General features: G+C 37.6%; 1 protein-coding gene across 5 annotated transcripts in view; it reads right to left on the minus strand.

Annotated features, from left to right (window-relative positions):
- The window catches only part of DOP1A (DOP1 leucine zipper like protein A), an 86,506-nt gene that overhangs the window by 12,830 nt on the left and 47,167 nt on the right, over positions 1–26,509 (minus strand). For all 5 annotated transcript variants that reach the window (XM_065888484.1, XM_065888485.1, XM_065888483.1 and 2 more), the window contains 12 exons: positions 25,373–25,525; positions 21,736–21,836; positions 20,090–20,349; positions 16,588–18,568; positions 15,659–15,770; positions 15,370–15,552; positions 13,841–13,966; positions 8,960–9,094; positions 6,151–6,206; positions 4,890–4,994; positions 362–428; positions 64–208 (listed from right to left, as the gene is read on the minus strand). In XM_065888484.1, coding sequence (XP_065744556.1) covers positions 64–208; positions 362–428; positions 4,890–4,994; positions 6,151–6,206; positions 8,960–9,094; positions 13,841–13,966; positions 15,370–15,552; positions 15,659–15,770; positions 16,588–18,568; positions 20,090–20,349; positions 21,736–21,836; positions 25,373–25,525 — 3,424 coding nt within the window. The remainder of the gene's footprint in view (positions 1–63; positions 209–361; positions 429–4,889; positions 4,995–6,150; positions 6,207–8,959; positions 9,095–13,840; positions 13,967–15,369; positions 15,553–15,658; positions 15,771–16,587; positions 18,569–20,089; positions 20,350–21,735; positions 21,837–25,372; positions 25,526–26,509) is intronic.

Raw genomic sequence — 26,509 nt, forward strand, 5'->3', positions numbered from 1 at the left:
CTGCAATAAATTCTTAGTGAACAGATGCCTACAAATATAAACCTAAATGTCTGAGATCAATACCTTCAACATCAGATTCCAAATTGGTTCCATCTACCATTATTTTGGGAGAAGGTTTAACTTCAAGATTTCGCCGCAGCCATGTTGTCTGTTCCAAAGAAGAACCCGCGATTGCACCGATCGCATCCACTATTTTATGAGTCACATCCTGAAGAAACAGGGATAACCCATTATATCTACGTATGTACACAGGCGCACACACAAAACTTCACAGATGATCTTGTCTGACTTCCCCATTTTAGACTTGAGGTACTGAGAAACACAGAGTTTGGGCAACAGCTCTCAATTCAGAATGACTTACCTGGAGGTCTCTTTGGTCTTTTTTATTTTCCAAACTAGGGTTTTTCATAATAAACTCATTCAGAACCCTAAAAGGACCAAAGAAAAGAACAAACAGGAAATATTGGTGTAAAGAAAATGATGCAATCTAACTTTTCACAGTAAGCAAGTGGTTTTGTGGCCTGAGCTTCTATTTTGTATGTTTAATGGATGGATGGATGGGTGGCTATCCTATGACTCAGGTGAAACGCATAAACATACGCATGAAAGACCTGTGCAAGGATGTCTATAACAGCATTATCTGTAAAATCCAAGACGGGAAAGAACCCAAATGTCCAGCAACACAAGAGATAAACTGTGGCATATTCATACAATGAAACACCAAACAGCAATGAAAAGGAATAAATTATAGCTACATGAAATTACGTGGATAAATTTTAGAAACCTATGTTGTGTGAAAGAAGTAGACAGACACAAAAATATTTATATAGAATTATTATTCAAAACAAGACAAAATTTATCTGTGTTGTTAAAAGTCAGAACAGCGGTTTATCTTGGGGTGAAGGGAAAGGACAGTAATTGGGAGGGGACCTGAGGGGACATATGATGTCTTATTTCTTAATTTAGGTTTGTGGTTGAACAGTTGGTATATTCACTTCATAATAACTTGTGGAGTTGTATGTGTTTTATACATCAACAAAAAATTTTAAAAATACCCCAAATCCCACCAATCTTAAATTGTAATATAAAAATGGTTTCTTGTGTGTGTGTATGTGTGTGAGTGTGTATAGTAGACAGGTATAAAAGATTAAAAATACTTCATGAATGGAAAAGAATCCATTTCCATTGTTTGCTAAAATTCCACTCAATATTTACCTTGACTTGCTTTTATTAAGGTAAATTATATGTATAATTATTTCCAAACTAATATGAAAAGTGATATTGAAGAGCAATCATATCAATTTCTATTTTATAATTAGGAATTTTTAAAGGATCAGTGGAATGGCTGGGGGAAAAAATAAGCCATCAGAAATTTAAAAAGGGAATTTTCTAGTATAACTGAAAATGTCCAACTTTTAATTTAAACACTCAGAAGATAACAATTGAGAAGGAGGTAGGATCGTTCATTATCCAAGAAACAAGAAAGGAATTAAAAAACAGTAAATCTTGTGGGGGAGAAGCTACAAGTCATAATAGATGGCCTTAATTTTTTTTTTTTTTTTTTTTTTTGCGGTACGCGAGCCTCTCACTGTTGTGGCCTCTCCCATTGCAGAGCACAGGCTCCGGATGCGCAGGCTCAGCGGCCATGGCTCACAGGCCCGCTCCGCGGCATGTGCGATCTTCCCAGACCGGGGCACGAACCCGTGTCCCCTGCCTCGGCAGGCAGACCCCCAACCACTGCGCCACCAGGGAAGCCCCGATGGCCTTAATTTTTAATGAAATCAGCCAGCAGGATATTTGGTGATGATTCAAAGAACTGTCCATATAGTCCCTCTTTGAGCCTTAGAACAGTTCAGAGGTAGGTAAGGCAGGTACTGTTATTCTTGACAGACAGGAAGATAGTCTTGGAGAAGTTTACTGATGTACCCAGGGTGCCAGAGATGAGGGTTAGAACTAGAGATCAGAAGATAAGAATCAGAAATCTTCACGAGAACGTTGTTTGAGTCCCAGTGTTTACCATTATCGGTCATCACTAAAAATTATCACACACACTAGTTATCTTAATCTTTGATCCAGGAATTGCAGACACTGAGTCCGCTGCTCTTTTCATTACACGTTCAATGTCTAAAACTCCTTCAGCTTTTTGGTGTAGAGAATAGACAGCACGAGGGTCTAGGGATCATCGTGACCCCTGACGCTCTCGAGCAGGATTGCTAGCTCACTGTGGCCGGGCTGGGCTCCCTGTGCTACTCAGCTTCTGCAGGCTGATCTACTCTCCTTCAGCTCTCATGACTGTCTCTCCACCCCTTCTCTGCTTCCTGGTGGAAGACTACACTCCTACATTTACCAGAACACTTGAGGCCATTTTACTAAAGAGCCCTCACTTTCCCTCCCCTCCACTTCAAAATTTTCTAGACCACTGGTTGCCAAACCAGAATCACCAGTTTTCTTAAGGACAACAGAGAAGCTATGTCTGTGTATATAGATACTGACAACTACCTATTTAAAATCACCATCAGAGGGCTTCCCTGGTGGTGCAGTGGTTGAGAGTCCGCCTGCCGATGCAGGGGACACGGGTTCGAGCCCTGGTCCAGGAAGATCCCACATGCCACGGGGCAACTAAGCCCATGAGCCACAGCTAGTGAGCCTGCGCTCTAGAGCCCGTGCTCCACAACAAGAGAAGCCACTGCAATGAGAAAGCTGCGCACCGCGACAAAGAGTGGCCCCCACTCGCCTCAACTACAGAAAGCTCGCGCACAGCAACGAAGACCCAACGCAGCCAAAAATAAAAATACCATCAGAGCTACAGGGGTTGAACAGAAGGTCAAACTTCTTTGCGCTTGGTTGAATTTACATCCATTCAGCGTGAAAACATGTGGACTGTGTGAGGTAATGTAACCCAGGTTGGAGAAAAGTGTGTTCCCTTTCCTTCCCCTCTTCTGTCTTAAGCAGTCCTTTTCAAACTTTAGGGTGTACTCAAATCACGTGAGACTTGTTAAAAGGCAGATTCTGGTTCGGGTGGTCTGGGGCGGAGATTGCGACTCTGCATTTCTAACAAGCTTCCAGGCGACTCCAGTGCTGCTGGCTGAAGGATCAACCTCTGAGTAGCAAAGTCTTAGAGAAAATGCAGCAGGACTTCCCTGGTGGCGTAGTGGTTAAGACTCCGCGCTCCCAATGCAGGGGGCCCGGGTTTGATCCCTGGTCAGGGAACTAGATCCCACGCACATGCTGCAACTAAGGAGCCCGCCTGCCACAACTAAGACCTGGCACAACCAAATAAATAAATTAATTAATTTAAAAAATGCAGCCTTCTTTCTCACTCTTACACCTGCCATTCCCTCGGCTCCATCCCCTCCCAGCTGTCTCTGGAATCTGGTGCTATCAAGGAGGACCCCGCTCTCTACAATCTTCTGTCTAGCACTCTCCTCTTATATGACACTTATCATCGGCCAGGCACTATTCTAGGAATTTAACAAATATTAATTCATTTAATCCTCGTAACAACTTTATGAGGGAGGCCCTATTATCGTCTCCATTTCACAGATGGAGAGGTTAATAACCTGCCCAAGGCCATACAGCAAAGAAGTAAAGGAGCTGGGATTTGAATCCAGGAAGAGTCTTTGCTGTTCACTACTCAACATCTTCAGGTCATCCTTACCATTAATGATGACTTTCAAATCACATTTCCTCCTGCTACCTTGCCAGTTCTCTTTCTTCTCATAATCACACATTCAAAGAATAATCCACACTTACTTTCTCACTCTAACCCTTGCTGTGCTTATCGTCTCACCAAACTCCTCTCTCCTAAATCACCGATCCTCTCCAAATCATCAATAAATACAGCCTCTTTATTATATATCATCTTCCTTAATCTTTCTGAAGGCGTTAGCCAAGCCCTCTTAAATTCTCTTTGCTTCTAGAACATCGAATATTCCTGTTTTCTTCTAACTTTCCGATGTTTCAGTGTTTGCTTTTCTACCTCCTTTGCTGGCCCGCTTTCCTTCTTTTGTTGTCCTGTGATTTCAATCCCACCATCCACAGCACACAAACCTGCTACCTCCCATGAGAAACAATTCCTAGTCCATCTTCTTTTCCCTCTGATCCATTCTACTATTAATTTGCCAGCCATGACCCACCTCAAAACCTGCCATCACTCCCACCCCCTGCCCAAGGCCAAACTTCTTAATGAAAATGCAAAATCCTTCCCCCTTCTAGCTCCCATCTCCCTTTTCATCCACCCACCATTCCACTGCTGTGCCCTATTTCATAGCCAAACGAGACAAGGTACCTTGCCCAGTGTACCCTTCCCCTTCCTGTTCTACAAAGGCTTTCTGCTCCTACCACCTCCATTCACTGAGCAAATACTGCTTAGGGACATATTATGAACCAAGAATAATGGAGAGCAAAAGACAGACATTGCCTAGGACATCATGGTGCATGCAGTTAAGGGTGACTGGAATTTATCAAATAATCACACACATTATTAACATAGATCAGGAAACAACATGACAGAGAGAAAATGATTCTTCCAAATCTTTTTATGTTTAGGGCCCTGAACTCAAATGACCCTCCTCTAGGAAGTTCCCCTTCAGCCATCCTACTCACCCTCACGCCTTTCAATCCCACACTTTCTCCTAAGTGACTAAGGTCGCAACAGCTTTATGTTAGCACATTTACATTTTCCTCGTGTATAAACACACAATGTTCCCTCCGAATCCTCCCCCGCCCCTTTTTTTTTACTGGCCTCATATTATACATCTAGTTCTGTACCTTTGAGAATCCTGTGAGAAGGCAGATGTCACACAGTCACCCAACACATGTTATTCAGCAATCAGACAATGAACATTATTCTTTTATTTGAAATCATATTTTTAAGTGAAACTGCTTACCCAAGTATAAGAAACTGCCCTGGGGCTGGAAGGCTCAATTGTATGGAGTCTTTCAGAAGTATCAACAATGATGCCCAGCTATCCACTAAATTGGGCACTGGAATTCTGCAAGATAAACATAGCTTCTATATATAGAGAAAGCCAACATCAACTTTAACTTTCCCTATATTTCCCCTGTCTTTACCATATTTTCCCACTACTTTCTCTGAAACATTTCCTGAATTTTTATAGACTGTGATAGAACATTTCTAAAAGCTTTATATTTTCTACTAATATTATATATAAAAAGAAAACCAAGCACACTGAAAATATCCAGTGTAAATTATTAGTCTAGAAATTCTGCTGTATAGAAATACCAAGTTTTAATCACATGGACTCTCAAAAGTAAAATACAACTGCAATAAATCTCAGTTTAACTACTGCCATCATAGTTACCTACTCAATCCTATTCTCTCCACATCTCTCTCATACTGGCTCTTTTTCCTTCACCTATGAGTCTCTATCTCATCTAAGGGAGAGCCGTCAATCTATCCTGAATATCAATCACCTCTAGAGAAATTAAGATTATTACCTCTGTTTCCGGCTGACCTTAACCCTAACTCCTCTCTGTGTAACCTGAAGTCAGCTTTTAGGCAGTCCTTGCACTAAATCACAACCAGTTTAACCTAACTTTATAAATGTTAATCATAGATCACAGACTGTTACCAAGCTTGAGGATTAAAATGGAAACTACCCTATAAGGGAGGATTAAGATTCAGGTTCTGAAGTAAGAAGTCCATCAAAACTCAAATCAACTAACTTCCGTTCAGCTGTCAGTTAAATGCAAAACTGGAATACCACAGAAAGAAGATATTTTCATATCATCATTCCTAACATTAAAAACAGATTAGATTACCAGGTGTTCGCCTATATCAAAATAATGGATTTAGTGGCAGTAGGCATGGTTTCAAGAGTAGGATGTAGCTTTTCATTCATATTTTAATGATTTTCTTACAATTCACTGTTTTAATGTCCAGTGTATCTTTAATACACTTAGGTGTTTATGTTCCTAGGATTTGCATGACTGGGTCATTAAGAGACCAATGACCTTTACTAGTATATCCGTAAACAACGTTTTTCTGTTTCTGCTATTAGTTCTTTTCGTTTTAGAAGGAAAAAAATAAGCAACTTCTTGAAAGAATTCAGGTGCTTTTCTCCTATATTTCCTAACTTTTATACACTGCTAAATGAAATGAGGAGAGATCCACATCAGTTATCTTACCTTTGAATATAAGCATAGAAAAACTGAAGCATGCAGACTTCCAGAGAAAGATGTTTCTATAAACAAAAGAAATCAGTTTTATAGTGAAGAAAAATGCTGCCTCTCCTTTTCATAGTTGCAACTACTCTGTATTTTACTGCCAATTTTAAATTAAAAAATGAAAAGCAAACAAAATCAAACACTAGGTTGTCATAAAAACCACGCAGCTCTCTTCCATGTAGTAGGGAAAACACAGAACAAAAGCTATTTAAAAAGTTGAAAATGGACAGAAGAAATCAAACTATTCTCAGTCCCCTGCCCCAATCCCATAGCCGAAGTTGATATCCCAGTCATTACTTTTAATGATCCATTCACTCTGTAAGCATCAACACTATTTTTATTTTAATCAGCCTATGCTTGGCTGGGGCTATCAGAATTAGCTTGAAATTTTTTATGAAATGGGAATTTAAATCTATTTTACCACATGTTTCTGTTAAATTAGTGTAGTTGTCCCAAATTTGAACTAACTCCTAACAGCCTAAAATGTAATCTTTAACTAAAGGTAGTGCTGAGTGTAACATATAATAAAAAGAACACAACTGTCCTTAAAAATCAGTAACTGGCAAGAAAATAATACCGATGTCCACTAAAATTTACCAATTCGTTACTTTTTAGTATGAACTATTCCCTTGAAAACTTCCTCTTTTACCATATAAAGAAAAATTCAGAATTTAGTATATTGAGAGCAGGGGGTGCAGCAGGTGAGAGGTGCAGAATTTGCTCTTATTTGTTTTTATATCCTTCACACTTAGCCCAATATTTCGGGCACAAGTAGATGCTCAAAATATTATGCTGAATTGAGCTTTCACATGCAAATTTAAAATCCTATCACAAATGCCCCAGAGGTGATTTCAGAACAGTAAGGAAATTGTTAAAAAGTTATAGGAGGATTAATCTCCGAAACATACAAGCAACTCATGCAGCTCAATATCAAAAAAACAAACAACCCAATCCAAAAATGGGCAGAAGACCTAAATAGACATTTCTCCAAAGAAGACATACAGATTGCCAACAAACACATGAAAGAATGCTCAACATCATTAATCATTAGAGAAATGCAAATCAAAACTACAATGAGATATCATCTCACACCAGTCAGAATGGCCATCATCAAAAAATCTAGAAACAATAAATGCTGGAGAGGGTGTGGAGAAAAGGGAACCCTCTTGCACTGTCGGTGGGAATGTAAATTGATACAGCCATTATGGAGAACAGTATGGAGGTTCCTTAAAAAAAACTAAAAATAGAACTACGATACAACCCAGCAAACCCACTACTGGACATATACCCTGAGAAAACTATAATTCAAAAAGAGTCATGTACCAAAATGTTCATCGCAGCTCTGTTTACAATAGCCAGGACATGGAAGCAACCTAAGTGTCCACCAACAGATGAATGGATAAAGAAGATGTGGCACATATATACAATGGAATATTACTCAGCCATAAAAAGGAACGAAACTGAGTTATTGGTAGTGAGGTGGATGGACCTAGAGAGTGTCATACAGAGTGAAGTAAGTCAGAAGGAGAAAAACAAATACCGTATGCTAACACATATATATATAGAATCTAAAAGAAAAAAGAAAAAACAGTGATCAGAAGAACCTAGGGGCAAGACGGGAATAAAGATGCAGACCTATTAGAGAATGGATTTGAGGACACGGTGGGGGGAAGGGTAAGCTGGGACAAAGTGAGAGAGTGGCATGGACATATATACACTACCAAATGTAAAATAGATAGCTAGTGGGAAGCAGCTGCATAGCACAGGGAGATCAGCTCGGTGCTTTGTGACCACCTAGAGGGGTGGGATAGGGAGGGTGTGAGGGAGGGAGATGCAAGAGGGAACAGATATGGGGACATATGTATATGTATAACTGATTCACTTTGTTATAAAGCAGAAACTAACACACCATTGTAAAGCAATTATACTCCAATAAAGATGTTAAAAGTAAATAAATAAAATAAAAATAAACTCATGGTAGGAAAAAAAAAGTTAATAAGGACACTGGCTATTCACACACACAAGTAATACACTCTTCAGGCAACAGAAAAAATAATATTTTCAGGTATGTGTAATAATTCTTTTAAGGAAGTGATTAGGTCTATTTTGCCTTGGCTTAAAATCTAATGTTTTCAGTTGGTAAATATTTTTTAAGAAAATAGGGCCTCTTAGTGTTCTGGAACAAAGAGCAAAAAAAGTAGAGAAGTCCATAACTTTAGTAATTTGTAGACTGTTACGTCTGCCTAGCTAGAGACAATGCATTGTGAATGTAGAGACTCCGTCATTCACTTTTTGGTAGCCCTTGCACAGTACAGTTTGTACATGTTCAAGAAATGACACTGACTAGAACTAAGGTTACGGCAAAATGTGGGGAGTTTACAGACTTGAGACATTCATTCTGAAGAGAATGCAGTAAGAAGCTGTGAAAAAGGCAACAACTGAGGTAAACAGACCTTGGGCTCTGGCTTCTGTGCTCTTCCTTTACATGACCAGAAAAATCTCACCTAAGAATTTGGTCCCACAGCCCCTAACTGCCTTAGACGTACATCTGGAGAGCTACGAGCAGTGAACTGCTCTTCACTGGCCACAGGGATAATCACACAGCAAGTCACTGCAGATACTGAGAACTGTTTTTATTAGGGCGATTCGAGGAACACATGCAGTCATTTCTGCAATCCTTTTAAATAAAAGGATGTATTGTACAAAAAATATCTTACCTACCAGGGTCATTTCTGAAATACAACTGTAAACAAATCAAAGTTCTTCTTACCTTGTCCTTGGCTATGGCTGGGGGCTGCTTTAAAACTTCCTTCACCGTCTGTATGACAGTTTCTGCTCTCATGACACTGATTGAACGAACCAGTTCTACTAGTAAAAGCTGTTCTTCACTGGCTGCAGGAATAACCTGGAGAACACATCATTGTATTCACTTATGTACGTGTATATTTAAGTCTTTTAAGACAAATCACAGAATCAAGAGAATATTTTATGGCCTCTTCTTTAGGTAAAATTTCTTTTTTTATCCATATAATACCTGTACATCATTTCAAAAAATCAAATAGGACAACAAGCCTTTTAAGACAAAATAGCAGTGCCCTCACACTTCTCATGCCCCAAAGCAACAATGCTCAACTCTTAGCTCTTTTCTATCATTTCTGAGTAATATACACTCTTATTACTTTTCCTACTTCACAATATTTTCTTTAATTTTACACACCATCTACTGACTTCCTACTTTAGAAGACAAAGGTTTAGCTCTCTTACACTTTTCTCCCTATCCTCCCAACGTAGTTACATCATAACTTCATTTAAATCAACATCTAGGGTTCACATGACTACTTATGGTTATGCTGTGTATTATCACTGCATGTCTTTTCTTGTATGACTTTTTGTTTTCCCTAGAGTTAAACTGTTTTCTTTTGCCAATCTTTAAAATAGTTTTCATTATTCATTCCAATGATAAGGTTCAACAAATCTAGATTAATAAAATAATTTGCCTCCAAGAAATATAATTGTTTTTAACTTAATTTTTTAAGGACTTCCACAAAGAAACACTGGATATGATGAACTATGTATGTGCTTTCATTCATTTCAGAGTTGTTTATGATATGAAGAATTATTTATGCATATTTTGTATATAAATTTCCTCTTTGCGCTAAAATCATGATGAAAAAAATAAAAGATGTATGAATAATTGTATATCAACCAGCAGATGGATGAAATAAATGAATATACATCAAAGGAATACAATACCCGTATTCATAATATTTTATATGTAAATGTGTTTAAAATTCTGATAGTATATACAAGAAAACATGGTTATCATTAAGCAGTATGACTTCAGTTGGATTTTTCTACCTTTATAAAAAAAACTTCCTTAATTGTCACGTGTTTAATAGTGTGTGTGCACATACATGTGCATTTGTGTGTTTGCACTATTTTTGTTTGCTTGGTTTTCTCTATCACATGTTCATCCACAAACATGCCAAAGACGGTAAATGTCCTGTAATTGCGTATTCAAAAACATCAGATAATTAATCTCTCTACCTTCTACTTGGGTTGGTACTCTCTAGGCTTGCTATACAGTATCATCTTGATATCTCTCCTGTGACCATCAGTCTTAAAGATTCCCTTTCCTTTTCTTCTGTGTCGGAACTCCTATTTCTTGGACCCCATGTTGCCTTCTTTCTTGTTTTTTTCCTCCTCTGGTGGAGATACATCTTACAATAGCTGAGAAAGGGTAAATTGATCACAATTTTTTTGTTTTTCTGAGACATTTCATGGTCAAAACTCACTTGAGTGACAGTTTGGCTCGGTTAGGATTATAGATTGAAACTAATTTTCCCATCATAATTTCTAGTGCTGCTGTTGACAAGTCTTATCATTATTCCATTGAATGTGACCAGTATCTTCTCTTTAGAAGACTGTCAGATCTTTTTTTTTAATTTCTTTTTTATTTTTATTTATTAATTTTTTTGCGGTACTCAGACCTCTCACTGCTGTGGCCTCTCCCGTTGCGGAGCACAGGCTCCAGACACGCAGGTTCAGCGGCCATGGTTCACGGGCCCAGCCGCTCCGCGACATGTGGGATCCTCCCGGACCGGGGCATGAACCCGTGTCCCCTGCATCGGCAGGCAGACTCTCAACCACTGCACCACCAGGGAAGCCCCTGTAAGATCTTTTTTCTTCAGTGTTTTGAAATTACTTGCTGATCTTTGTGTAGACATATCTCTTTTTACAGTGCCTGCAGCAACTCATTTCCTTCATTTCTGCAGAATTTCCTTGTACTATTTCTTAGATACTTTTCTTCCTTCATTTTTTCTATTCCTTCTTTCTTCAAAAAGATCTTGAGCCTCCGGTATCCTTTCCGTAATTTTTAAATCTCCTTTCACCTATTTTCCATATCTCTAAATTTACATTCTATATTCGGTATTTATCTACTTTCACTTTCCAACCCTTATAACTGATTTTGTTTTGCTTCTGCTATAAAATTTTTTAACATTCAAGATAATTTAAAAATTTTGCAATAGTCTTTCTTATAATCTCTTCTTATTTCATGGATGCAATATGGTTTTACCTCTTGAAGGACATTACTATTATTTACATTTTCTTCTGTTACATGCATTGTTTCTTTTGACTTTCTCTATTTAGTTGTTTCGGTCTTTGTCTAATTTTTTGAGACTTTCTTCATAAGAGTTGGCTATCAATTTTAAATGTGAGTAATAATAATATAACTATATATATATTTACAGAGTGCTTATTAAGTACTGTGCATTGGTAAGTGCCATATATATATTTTTCCTTCTTCCCTTCCTCCCTCTCTCTCTCTCTCACTTTCTTTCTGATTCTCACAACCCCATGAAGTAGTACTGCTACCCTGAAGAAGTCATATAGTTAGTGAGTGGAGAAGTCAATATTTGAACCCCAGAGATCTGGTTTCAAAGTCTGCGCTCTTAACAACTATGCTACTATTGCCTTTCAAAAAGAAAGTAAAACATGATGGGAACTCAAGCATTTGTGCACAGGACTACTGGATAGGTGGGCCTTCCTGTGTGGTGATAGCAGCCTAGTTTGTTTTTGCTAGGACACTCAAAAACTTCAGTAACTACAGATCTTTTTCCTTGGTCAGGTCATTTTCCTAGAGAGGAATCCTCCAAACTCCTACCTGAGGGCCATAGTAACTTACTGCCATCTCACTGGGGTGAGGGTGATTCCCATTTTTCAAAATGTAGACTTTTGAATGCTGGTTTCAGCATGAAGTCTAATTTCTACTTGTGTCAACCTTATGCCCTTGGGTCAAGAGCCCCTCTTTTTTTTTTAAATTAATTAATTAATTTTTGGTTGCGTTGGGTCTTTGTTGCTGCGAGCAGGCTTTCTCTAGTTGTGGTGAGCGGGTGCTACTCTTCATTGTGGTGCACGGGCTTCTCATTGCAGTGATTTCTCTTGTTGTGGAGCACGAGCTCTAGGCATGTGGGCATCAGTAGTTGTGGTGCGTGGGCATCAGTAGTTGTGGTGTGTGGGCTCAGTAGTTGTGGCTCGTGGGCTCTAGAATACAGGCTTAGTAGTTGTAGCACATGGGTTTAGTTGCTCTGCAGCATGTGGGATCTTTCCAGACCAGGGCTCGAACCCATGTCCCCTGCATCGGCAGGTGGATTCTTAACCACTGCACCACCAGGTAAGCCCAAGAGCCTCTCTCGATAAACTCTTCACATAGTAAACTTGACTCCAGTCTCCTGATGGGATAGGGTAAGAGAAGTGGGTGGTTGGTTGCTTGGGTTGGGAAAAAGGGATCTATAAACTCTCAATCAGTCCTCCAGATTTCAGCCCCATCCTAACTCTCTGCCTTTAAGAAGTACCTGATACTTCTACTTCCAGAAACTGTCTATAGTTTTTACAGTGGGAATTGAACCCCTTCTTGCAGCAACTTAGTAGAGCAGAGAAGCTGATACTGATATCTAAGTCAATTACAACTCAGACATGTGTTTTTCATCTTGCAAAATTTTGTTGACTCTTATTTTTTTGTGGTGACCTCTCCCGATTTCTTTGTCATTGTGGGTTTTGCCATTAAAAATGTTTTTACTCTCATTTTTGGGAAGAAAGCAGAGAAAAATGCATGTGTTCAATATGCCATATTAAACCACGTGTGCTTGACTGATTTTAAATAGTCTAGGATCTCAGTTCTGTCCAATGTAATATCTACTACTGAATCCTCACATGCAAAATGTCATATAAGTGGGAATGTTTATTTTTATTACTTTAGATATGTCAGTCTATATGTAATGTGAAATCAGCACAAAAATAAGATTAGAAACCTTTAGCTGGACAAATCATATATCTTATGGGAACATAAATTATTTAATAGCCTTAGTATTCTAATGACTTAGTATTTATATCCAATATAGAACACTTTTTTGAGCTTTTTTTCTTTTCAGATTAAAAAAAATTTATTAATTTCATTGATTTTTGGCTGCATCGGGTCTTAGCGGTGGCACATGGGATCGTTTTGTTGCGGCGCGCAGGCTCCTCTCTAGTTGTGGCGCACGGGCTCCAAAGCATGTGAACTCTGTAGTTGCGGCACATGGGCTCTCTGGTTGTGGTGCGCAGGCTTAGTTGCCCCGTGGCATGTGGGATCTTAGTTCCCCAACCAGGGATCGAACCCGCATCCCATGCATTGGAAGGTGGATTCTTAACCACTGGACCACCAGTGAAGTCCAAGAACACTTTTTTGAGCTTTCATACCCACAAAGCAACAAAATTTTCACATACATAATCCAAAGACAACATATGAATTACATTTAGAAATGATTTAAGAGGTCACGTTGTAATGGAAAACTAGTCAAGATGAAAATTTCTCTCCATATTCTTGCCCTGTACCCTGAATGACTATCATTTAAAAAACACATTGCATTATATTACCATTTCTATGTAAAATACAGCTACAGTTTTAATATTACATTAATTACCTGTCTTCACATAAAATATCTTTTATATTTATTTAAGAAATTTAGGCAATATATCATTATCTAAACCTGTACACAAACTTGTTGCCTTTCCACCACCCACCCTATCCCAGCCCCACTGCAACTAATGGAGAATTGAAAATCAGCATGTGCTCACCATATGCTTACCAAATGAAAAGACAAATACATACCTTGGTCCTAGTGGTGGTTTTGTTCTGTCTTCTTTCATTCCATACAAAGGCGATGGCAGCCATAAAGTGAACACCATGATTCATTGAAATGGGCCCCAATAATTCTAGGATCTGCTGTCTCAAGTTCTACAAAAATTTAAGCAAATGACAAGTGAATTAAAAATTATGTAAGCATTAATAACTGGACCGCACTTTTAGTTTTTCTTGAAATAATATACAGAACTTGTATGTTTTACTACCTACATAATGGTAGAGGAAACTTTAATAGTGTTAAGAGATGCAACCATGGTCATTTTAATTCAAAAGGAAAAAAAAACCCCTATAATAGTTTAATCCAAACATCAAGACTTAAATACAATTTTCTAATGAGTTCTACCCTTCCCCCGCAATGCCCGGTGTGCTCCCATGACTCCCAGATCTAGGAAGTCAGGTCTAGGAGCAAGATGAGGTAATTGAGGGATATCAATTTGACAACCTGCCATAGCCTAACACGCTCTTAAACATTCACATAATTTCCCTCTAAATATAAAGAAGACAATTTGGAAAATACCTAAGAGTATAAGAAGAAAAACACTTTTTTAAAATCAACAATTAACCTCATCATATTAAGATAATCACTATTAACACGTGAATTTTCTTTATTCCTTTTTCTGCAGATAGATTTTTTTTTACATAATTAGAAATTCAATATTTGTTTAATTATGTAACATCCCTGTTCCACTAAACTTTTAAGCACTTTCCATCCACTAAGAATTCTTCAAAACCACGACATTAGTGGCTACATAATGTAACACTGAACAGATAATTATTTAATCATTCCCTTATTGTTTAGGATCTCTCTTTTTTCTGCCATTAAATAAGGCTATAATAAATATTTTATGTATATATTTACATAATTTTGATTACCTTAGAATTCATTACTAAAGTAGATTACTAGGTCAAAGACTATGAAACTTAAAGATCTCTGTACATATTGCTAAACCGTTTTCCAGGAGAGATTTGCATATTAAAATGTCAGCTTGAAATGTCCTAAAAAAAGGAACAAAGTTATGTATGAATGAACCTCAAAAATCTTATGTCACATGAAAGAAACTAGATACAAAAGACCAAATAATGTATAATTCCATTTACAGGAAATGGCCTGTAAATGGTAAAAGCAAACCGATGTAGAGAAAACAGATTAGTGATGATTGTGGTTAGGGATGGGAACTGAGGGGCTGCAGATGGGCATGAGGCATCTTTCTGTGGTGAGGGGTATGCTCAAACATTAGGCTGTGGTGACAGTACTACAGCTCTGTACATTTACTAAAAAACAAACACAAACATTGAATTATATATGCTTAAAAAGGGTGAATTTTGTGTTATGTCATCTCAATAAAACGGTTAAAAAATTACTTGATAACTAATTACACAATCCATGCAGAGAATCATAAATACTACTCAAATTATTCACAAATTCAGAACATAATCTTTGGGAGAATCCTCAAATAGCCTCTTGAGCGCCAAGGGTGAAGTGTGGATTATCTAACCTTTGTGGCTCCAAGATTAACAGTGGTAACAGAGGCGGATGCAGCAATGGGTATCTTTTCCGAAGAGTCGGCCTGATGCAGTGCGCTCCAAAGCAGTGTCACAGAGGACATGATCATGTGAAGGATCGAGAGGATTCCACTGCGGGCTTCGAACAGGTGTTTCTGGTCTACATTGACCAAAAGCTATTGAAGTTGGGGGAAGAAAATGTATCACTTCCTGAGGATTACAAATGGGACTTATTAGGCCTCATAATCTTTAAAAAGCAGTCAAATATTTGTGCAGTCTTACTTGGTGATACTGTGTAGTAGGGTCCAACAAACAGTAGTGGATAATGGCTGTGATCCCTTCCAAAAGGGTAAGAATCATATCTGGTGGAATAATTGATGCCATCCACAGAGGCCTGAAATAAAATGTATCCATTTGAACACAAGTTCTGTGAAAGAGAAGTTTGCGTTTTATCAGTAGTAAATGTCCCGCGTGTGACAGGCACACAGTAAGTGCTCAATAAATATTATATAAATAAATAACTAAGTGAATAAATTAGGAGCTTTTATATCCTCTTCTAATAAAAAAAGTGAGTCACATTAAATGTACTAAAGTTCTTTTTGGATAATAAATTCTACACAAAATAAATACAGCCAGTAAATCTCTAGCAACCGTGCAATGGCAGGCATATAAATATTAAAGGATACAGGCAGTTTTCTTATATTTTATATCTAGTACCTGAGATTATACAGGATATAAAGCCAGACATTAGTCTATTAAACATCTAGATAATTTTGACAGATTAATTTTGAACATGGCCTGGGGATACAGATAAAATTCGTCACCAAACTGAAAATCCTGAATGAGAAGTAAAATCAGATGGGAAAAGATTTGTAATTTTAAATTAATTTTAGTGTGAAATTAAAGATATCAGATAAAACCAGGGAAACCCTTTGCTGAACTTTCTATTACTTTTGCCAGCTCTGTTAAGAGCATCAAAATTAATTTCAGCTCTTAGGAGAAAAAAGTCCTGTTTATATATTCCTTGTTTTCCACTCCTGATTCTTTTGTTGACACTTCTCCTCAATGCTCTTTATGAAAATAAGATACTGTTCGTAACCTAATGATAACCACTAATTTACTTCCCCAAACTGCAACTGACTTACTGGATGATTAAGCAGTAATATATGTAAAAAATGTTAATAATGACAAAATTAAAAATCAACCCTTACCTACTGTCAGATAATCCCGTTTCATATTTGTACTGTTGAATTAGGTTATCTAGATTTCTGCAAAGCTGTAGTGTCACAGAAACAACGACTCTCTGTAGAACTTTTCCCATATAAGGCAGAGTAGATGTGATTAAACCAATCCATTGTGGGTGCATCTTACAAGCACAGTGTTGATGTAAAGCTCGTATCACCGCACAGAGGAACATGCCTTGAGATGTGATTGGCTGGGCATGCAAATACTGAAGAGAAGTCATGGGCTGATGGGGATTGATGTGTTCCAGATCAGATACCACAAAATCAAAACCTGTTTCATTCTCTTCAGGGACAGTCATTACCCTGTGTTCTAGAACAATGAGCCTCTGAAGCACTTTAAGAAGCTGTGACTGGAGTGTGCTGCCATTGTCAAATTCATCTTCCGAGAAATTGATCAGGCTGTCCTCTGAGAAACCTTCTTCCACAGCAACCATGTTCTTACCTGCCATCTTTTCACTGTGCCATTTCTGTGCACTAAAGATGGATGACAGCAAACAGTGAAGAATCACTTTCTGAACTTTGCACTTGGATAACATATCAGAGATAAAACTAGGGAAACCTTTTGCAGAGCTTTCTATGACTTTTGCCAGCTCAGTAAAGAGGAGTGTCAAAATTTCGATGCTCATCATCTGCATGTTTCGATTGCCTATTAAATCTTGTGACGTGACCTTGACATGAGTTGGGTAATGGCTACGCATATAATACAAGCAGAGGGAAATAAGGATTTCTATGTACATAGAACTCCGGAAATTATGATTCGAGTCCACAGGAATGTGACTATAAAAATCTTTGCCCATAACAGAAATCCGGTGTCTGGCCAATAGATTCTGAAGCAGAGACAACTGAGGAGTATATGCATTATTTACACTAGTGGTTGAAATGGCATTTACAAAAGCAATGGGGTTAGTTTTCAAGATGGCCTTGATGGCAGAAAAAGCATACAGAGTCCTTGATGAATCATACAACTGGAGATACAAAAGCACATGTTGATAGAGTGGATGGATGTTGAAATTGGGAGACCTCCGTGATCCCGGAGAACCCACGTCACTCTCAATTTCAGAAATTTCTCCCTCTCCACAGCTATACCAGTTCTCTAAATCCAGACCATCACTAAAGAAAACATTGGTTTGTCTGAGCTTTTCATTTGAAGTTTTTTTCTTGTCATCATCCTTTTTTCTGGCAAGTTTTACTTTAGGTTTTGCTCCTGGTTGTTTACCTGACTCCTTAACAATTGTTTCTTTCTCTGAGACTTTTTCCGATAATTTTTCTTTGAAGCTGAACTGAATACTACCGTGACTTCTGTGTCTAGATCTGGTCTCTGTAGCGGCAACAGGAGAGTCATGGAGAACCTGTGTGGTTCCTGAAATGCAAGGTGAGGAGCTATTTCTGGAGATCCCACTGGGCACACACTCACAGCCTTCCTCTGCAGACACAGACAAAAACTGAGAATTTCCCTTACTCAGCAAAGCAACCTGAGCGGACTGATCTTCACTTTTAATCATCTCCTCGCCTGGATCTACATCGTTGTCCTTTGGGGGCGTATCTTCAATTTCTAACTGAGATGGCACTGATGCAGATTCTGCTTCGAGGCCACTTACGACTTTACATATCAGGTCAAAGACTACCTGCTGAACATCGTCATCTGGGGAGCCTGCGTTTGGCATCTGGGAATCCTCTTGTGCATTCACGTTTTCAGGATCAACTTCGTAACTCAAGTTGTCCCCAGCAGAGGACTGAGAACATCCAGAGTCAGAACTCTGAAGTATTTCTATCTGTTGGTCTGGAAGATCAAAATCAGATACAACCATTGGAATTGTCTCACTGCTGGTACTTAGAAGGGACAGTCTGTCACTTAATGGATTAACAGTAAGACTGAAGTTCTCTATTTCATCCATGGTAAGCGTCTTTTCACCATTTCCTTTCGATGCAATGAGTTGTACTTGGCTTACTGGCATATGAGAAAAAGAGTAAAGGAAAAATATAAAATATATTAAAATAACTGAAATGTAGACTGGACAAGATTTTTAATCATTACTTTCATTACCTCCTTATATTTTCCTATTAAAATATTTATTAATATGCTAGACTTAAGTTAGAAAATTATGTAGATGACCATTAATCAGAATTTAATAGACAATTCAGTTTAATTCAACTGAATTAAACAAAACAGCACATTTAACAGATAAAATATAAAACTTTGCCCTTATCCCCAAATACGACATCCTTTTAAAATCATTTAGTATATAGTTAATACATAAATACATAATCTTCTTGATTTTAATAAAATTCAACAAGCATTTATGAATTATATAGTTTGAGTAAGGCCCTAAACCAGGACAGGAGGGTGAGGTAAGGAAAAGACATCACTGTTCTAAGAAGTTTAAAACTAGCAGGGCATCACAAACATCCATTTCGGTACTTTTGGGGGAACATTCTTTTAGAGAGGCTTAGTTCCGTGCAAGCAGTGCAAAATCAGATGCTTCAAATTTAGGAAAAGCATCATGACACCACAGGTGAGGTCTGAGAATGATCTCAGAGGACAGATGAGAATTCAGCTGACAGGCAGGAACTACGGCAGGCAAAGCGCTAACACCAGAGTTCTGGCAATAAGCAGGGTAGAGCATGTTCTTAGAAGATTCAGGGGAAGCAGTGGAAAGGTAGTAAGAGAAAGGAACCAAGGCTCTGTAGAAACACACTAAAGATGAAGTAGGAGCACGACAGTTTAGTTCTACCTTAACCGCTTACCAGCTGTGGGACTTTGAGAAAGCCACAGCCTTCTAAGCATCAGCTTCCTGCTCGGTCAAATGACCTTTCATTACTGACCTCACAGGATTATTTGACAAGAGATACAAATGAAATACTGAGTCTTTTGTCCCTAAGGTATATTAACCTAAGGGGGCCATTATCAGTGTATTACAGAGGGTATCATTTGGCAATTTGTGAAGTGTGTACTTTATTCTAGCAATAGAGAATATTTATCAAACACACTAGTCTCTGCACTAAATATGTCACAAACGTTACTATGTCTAACATTCACAATGAAGCCTTAGAGATGGGTATTATCATTCCTATTTTACAGATGAGGAAAATGATGCATGAAATATAAAGTGCATTATAAGCTTACTAAAGATTCCCAGTGAAGTATCTACAGAGCCTTGCAGGGCCAGGATTATAAACTCTAAAGGTTATTTGTTAATACTGAAGAATGTTTCTGACCAGAGCTGGGCTGAGTCCTCCCCTGAAAGAAGCAACTGATAACAGAGATCCAAGTCCCCTGTGATGGTCGCTGATAAGGTACATACTGACACAGCCCATGTGAGCACTGCTAGTCCATGAGGAGGGGAGAAAATCAGCCCAGGGAGAAATTCTCACGTTTGGTTCTCCTGACAATCACTGTTGTGTTCGCCTTTCATTTTATTTTAATAATTTAATTCTAAATAAAGTTGTTCTACTTCTGTGTGATATTCACCATTATTGCAGGAAAAGTTTTGCATGAAATGCTTGTCATTCTCTTCTCCGGGATAACAGGGGGCCTTATTCCAATAACGTTCTGCTTGTACCCGCTGCACTGAAACCCTCTGAGTTTTGGGATGCAGCAAGAGCAAGAGCAGTGGTTCCAAAACTCTTGCAATATCATGTCTTTGCAGGACTTGGTTCAGCCAGGCTTGTCCCACAGAGCTGGTGGAACCATCGAGACTGTTAAGGCTATCTAACATGATGAACAGTGACCTACAATAAACACCAATAATTAAAACAAAGAGCAAAATACCTACTTTAATTTTAACACTCTAATTTTTCTAAAATTAACATTACGATAAATTGTGTTTCTGGCTTTGAATTAACTGTTTTAAAGTAATCATACTTCAGAATAACTTTTGACCACAGTATTTTAATAATCTTAATCCCCAGTCTCAGTAGATACAATAAGAAAGGAGAAATAGTTTTTTCTCTTTTCTTGTGTTTTTTGAAATTTCACAAGCATACATTACCTTTAAAAGATAAATACCAAAAAACAGGGAAAAAAAACCTTAGACAATTAGTCTTGTTTTAGCAACATATTACTGTTCACATCACCAAATACTGAACTGTCTGCAAGTCAACACTACTTTCATGTTGGTCTGTGCCCCACTGCTCCCATTCTCTTTACCAGTTGAAAGCGATGTGCTTAATTCAAGGAAAGACCTTCTGTGAAAGGTGTGGAGGTATAGTTTGGAATCAGACAACCTAAGATTCAAATCTGGGCCATCCACTTCACCTCGTGTATAACGATCTTGGGCAAATCACTTAACTTCACTGGGGCCTTCACTGCCTCACGTGATGAGGACAGGCAGTCATTAAATTACAGATGGTATTTGTAAAGCACCTAGGCCCAGGGACCAGTTCATTACAGGGGTTCAACAGCAGACCGTTTTAAAATGGTGATGCTGCATGAAATAACCAGCTGAAATAACATCCAGTAGAGTCCACATCTGATCCTGAGTGCGGCTTCAGTGTAGTTAGATTTGGGGCCACCTCTATGAGACTTGCTGGTGAGACTGCTATCTATGCCAATGTATGTAAATTTACCTATAAATGGCATCTCCTTGGAAGTTACTGCAAATCTCATATTTGGGGTATGGGTCATCTATGTAGTCTAGACAAACTCTCAGGCAGTTAACTGCAGATTGTTTTAATCCATGGAAGCGCTTTGTCAGTATTTTTGCTGTAGATTTTAAGATCTGGTTCAGGCAGAAGACTGAGAATGATTACTAGAGAAACACTTATACAATCTACTGTTTATATGAAATTTCACTGAATGTGAACTCAAGCAGGCTGTATCTGTTGCTGTAACCCTGACACCTAGAACGGCTCCTGGCACACAGAAGTAACTTGATGAAGTCATCCAATGAAAGGAAGGGGCACTGGGTGCTCCAGAGCATGAAAGGTGAAAATCTGTTAGATAAATGAAAATGCCATGCCTTTTAATACAGCTTAGATTTAAAAAAATAATTTATAAATTCTCTTTATAAAATCGCAAGTTGCTCTCTCCTATCCCTGCTCTCTCTCCCCTACCAAATAGGCCAGGGGATTCAAGAAAAGAAACATTAAGATATCAGAATATAAAATGTAACCAACCTGTCAAAAGACCGTGCAAAAGATGAAGACTTATTTATATGGAGGTCCCTTGTTAGATGCCAAAGAACTGCAAATTTTGCATGTGCTTCCATCCTTATTTTCTGAGGATGAATATGAGAGATTATTTTATTATCCTTTCAAGGTATTAAGTGATTTTAGTATGAACAAAGTAGTTATTTAAGACAGAGTATTATGTTGTATTATGTTCAATGTTCACAGAACTCCAACACCCGATGAAATAAGCTGTGTTTTTTATGGAAGTAGAAAAGTGGAAAATACTTAAATATATAAAGAAATATTAAACCTAAAGGATCATCTCATGCTGCCACATAAGTTATTATTTAGTTTAGGTAATCAGTTTACTAGATTATTTTATAACAGGGGATGGAAAAACCTAATAATGTGCATGTTATGATATTCTGAGTATAGGAAGCACTTTCCCCCTCATTTTAATATATAAATACACAGTAGTCAAAACCAATTTTATGGCACTATATACTTTGCTTTTGCTCCCAGAAATTACACGTTAATCCCAAATGAATTTATCAACACCTACAAAGCTGGTTTATTAGATTAAAAATTTTAAGGACCTAAAAAAATTATTTCTACAAGAAAAATATTACATCACTTTTGGGATTATTTGGAAAAGATTAACTGTTAAGATAACAATAGATAGAATAATGGAAAAATAAATTATTTAGAAAGACCAGCATTTGGTATTAGGTAATGAAAATGTGTTAATGGAAATCACAAAGAAATTGTTCTTGGATTGAAAAAATCAATATTGTGAAAATGATTATACTACCCAAAGCAATCTACAGATTCAATGTAATCCTTACCAAATTACCAATGGCATTTTTTACGGAACTAGAACAAAAAATCTTAAAATTTGCATGGAGACACAAAAGACCCCAAATAGCCAAAGGAATCTTGAGGGGAAAAAAATGGAGCTGGAGGAATCAGACTCCCTGACTTCAGACTATACTACAAAGCTACAGCCATCAAGACAATATGGTACTGGCACAAAAACAGAAATATAGATCAACGGAACAGGATAGAAAGCCCAGAGATAAACCCACACACCTATGGTCAACTAATCTATGAGAAAGGAGGCAAGGATACACAATGGAGAAAAGACAGCCTCTTCAATAAGTGGTGCTGGGAAAACTGGACAGGTACATGTAAAAGAATGAAAGTAGAACACTCCGTAACACTATACACAAAAATAAACTCAAAATGGATTAAAAACCTAAATTTAAGACCAGACACTTTAAAACTCTTAGAGGAAAACACAGGAAGAACCCTCTATGACATAATTCACAGCAAGATCTTTTTTGACCCACCTCCTAGGGTAATGGAAATAATTTTAAAAAAATAAACAAATGGGACCTAATGAAACTTAAAAGCTTTTGCACAGCAAAGGAAACTATAAACAAGATGAAAAGACAACCCTCAGAATGGGAAAAAATATTTTCAAATGAACTAATGGACAAAGGATTAATCTCCAAAATATATAAACAGCTCATGCAGCTCAATATCAAAAAAACAAACAACCCCATCCAAAAATGGGCAGAAGACCTAAATGGACATCTCTCCAAAGAAGACATACAGATGGCCAAGAAGCACATGAAAAGCTGCTCAACATCACTAATCATTAGAGAAATGCGAATCAAAACTACAATGAGGTATCACCTCACACCAGTTAGAATGGGCATCATCAGAAAATCTACAAACAACAAATGCTGGAGAGGCTGTGGAGAAAAGGGAACCCTCTTGCACTGTTGGTGGGAATGTAAACTGATACAGCCACTATGGAGAACAGTATGGAGGTTTCTTAAAAAACTAAAAATAGAATTACCATATGACCCAGCAATCCCACTACTGGACATATACCCTGAGAAAATCGTAATTCAAAAAGACACATGCACCCCAGTGTTCACTGCAGCACTATTTACAATAGCCAGGTCATGGAAGCAACCTAAATGCCCATCGACAGACGAATGGATAAAGAAGATGTGGTACATATATACAATGGAATATTACTCAGCCATGAAAAGGAACGAAATTGGGTCATTTGTAGAGATGTGGATGGACCTAGAGACTGTTATACAGAGTGAAGTCAGTCAGAAAGAGAAAAACAAATATCGTATATTAATGCATATATGTGGAATCTAGAAAAATGGTATAGATGAACCGGTTTGCAGGGCAGAAAGAGAGACACAGATGTAGAGAACAAACGTATGGACACCAAGGGGGAAAGTGGTGGGGGGTGGTGGTGGTGGTGGTGGTGGTGGGATGAATTGGGAGATTGGGATTGACATGTATACACTGATGTGTATAAAATGGATAACTCATAAGAACCTGCTGTATAAAAATAAATAAATAAAATTAAAAAAAAAAAACAGAGAAAAAGAAATTGTAATATTCCAAAAATTTTATAGTCTTCCTCCAGCATTTGTGGAATCCTTCAAGTAAAAGACCCCTGAAATCGGGATTGCGACTGTCTAAACTGTTTGTGATAGGTTAGAGGAGCGCCTGCTTTTTCTGTGGGCCTAATAAATGTTCTTCCAATGAAGCCTGTGCTTGTACATCAACCAACATGTAAATAAAAGTAAGTAATAACAGATAGTTTTTTCCGTGGATATATAATATCTTTATTCAGAGCTTAGTATTTCTTTAAAATGAAATGTTATACAAGTCAACAGGTGTATAATTTGTCCTAGATTTACACTTAATGTAAAGCAGATTACTGCACTGAAATACAAGGCTCTATTTAAAATTTTCTGAACAATTCTGAAAGAATGTGTTGAAGTAAAATTAGAATTTTAACAGTTTTCTTGGAATAAGCTTTTCAGTCCTCTCATTTACTCCTTCATTTGCCAGGTCCCCCTGCCAAATGCTGCATTTACTCCACACAATGTCTTTTTGAACATAACCCATTCAATCTCACTAGCATTGAGAACTTTTCAAAATGAGGGCAATCCACTTCTAAAAGCTGTTCAATAAAATCTTCTTAAAATTAATGTTAGAGAGCAGATACAGGAAGACCACAAACTTCATTAAGTTACCCTGAACAGGTCAATCAGAATGATCGTTCTAGCTTCTTCTCAGGCGCAGTCATGACTCAGCCATATTTACTCTAACTGACGTATGTATCACACTTCATATACATTTGGATACAAAATCCTTATTCTGGATGTTTATTATAAGGCAAATAATATAATCTCACATACTAACACTCTATAGCTTATAAATGTCATTTCACATATATTAGTTAATGTATCCACCAGTTTCATAACAGAGGCCACCGAATACATCTTTAAACAACCCAAGAACTTGGACCACCACCAACTTTAATCATCACTCCCCACAGGTGGTATCCTGAACCAAGAAATAAACCCAGCATTTGATTTTGGGTTCCTTGATTTTTCATATTACTGACGCTTATGTAAAGAACTTTCCTCTAAAAAGAATAGAACACATGTATTTTAAAGATTTGATGATCACTGAATGAATTCCTATTATCTCTTATTCAGATACTAGATGAAATAATTTTCCTAGAGTTTCCTTAATTTACCTTTTAGTATAATACGAGCAGGAGGTAGGGTGGGCACAGGATAAGAAGAGAAGAACTTACCTTATCTTTATGGGTCAACTGCTGACTTATAACATCCTCACAGATGCTAGAAGAAGGAACCAAGTTATGTAATTGATAAAACAGTTCCACACTCTTTTGGTGGTGCTGAGGTGTCCCATCTCCCATCTGGTTCCACAATGTTAAAGCTACATGCTATAAAAAAAAGATGTAAAAGTCACAGTTACAAAATTGCAAATGGAAACTTATTTAACAGACATTTCCTATTAGGTACAAACAAGCCTCTGACTGCCAGACCTAGAAGGTCTTAATACTCATTATGCCACTGGAATGAGATTTAAAAGTGTAGCTTTCCATCTGTTCACTTTCTGGTCCAGGCTTTTAGAACCTCTTACGATAGTCCTTTAATTATATTTACCTTAAACAGCAGATATGTAATCACTTTTTACAGGGTCCAGATGAGACCCCATTTCACTATTTGAGAGATGTTTAGTAAAGTGATGCTAGAATATGTTATCTTTAAGAGGATATAAATCCCACATTGAAGGCGCTTTAACGTTTACAGTTATATGCTGCAAAGTGAAATACAATTCATAGTCCAAATATGCAAACTACTTAAAACGTACAAAATAGGTTGTACGTATTTCAGTGCTACATGTGTTAACACAGCACTTGATGATCTATGACAGCATTAATAAAAATGCAAGTCATCAGGGTTCACCACAACATTGTAGAACCCAACTCTAACCTAGCAGGAGGAACTATCTGGAGGGGCACAATAACTTGAAATTACATTAAAATTAAAAAAAAATTTTATATATAAATAGTCTACCTGCTTAAATCAAATATACTTGATGTTCTTTCTATGTAGAGGATATCATATGTACTGTTGTGACAGAGATCAAAGACTGCATTTTTTTGAATGACATCATACATCACCAATGATCATCAGACAATTCAGAGTCAGAAAACTTTTTCTGGGTGTTTTGGAGAGCTGAGGTTGCACTCTACGAAAAGCAAAAGTGTCACAACCACTTTATCTGGAAATACATTTTACTGTATAAATGAACTTTTCTCTTTACCCTAATACTCCCCTCATCCTTATCTTTTTTCTCCTCACAAAACTGGGGAGAAGACCGGCCAAGCAGCACTGATCAAGTGTGGTGTCTTTTCCTATAT

This window comes from Phocoena phocoena, chromosome 12, assembly GCF_963924675.1.
Source record: "Phocoena phocoena chromosome 12, mPhoPho1.1, whole genome shotgun sequence".
Classification (NCBI taxonomy): Eukaryota; Metazoa; Chordata; class Mammalia; order Artiodactyla; family Phocoenidae; genus Phocoena; species Phocoena phocoena.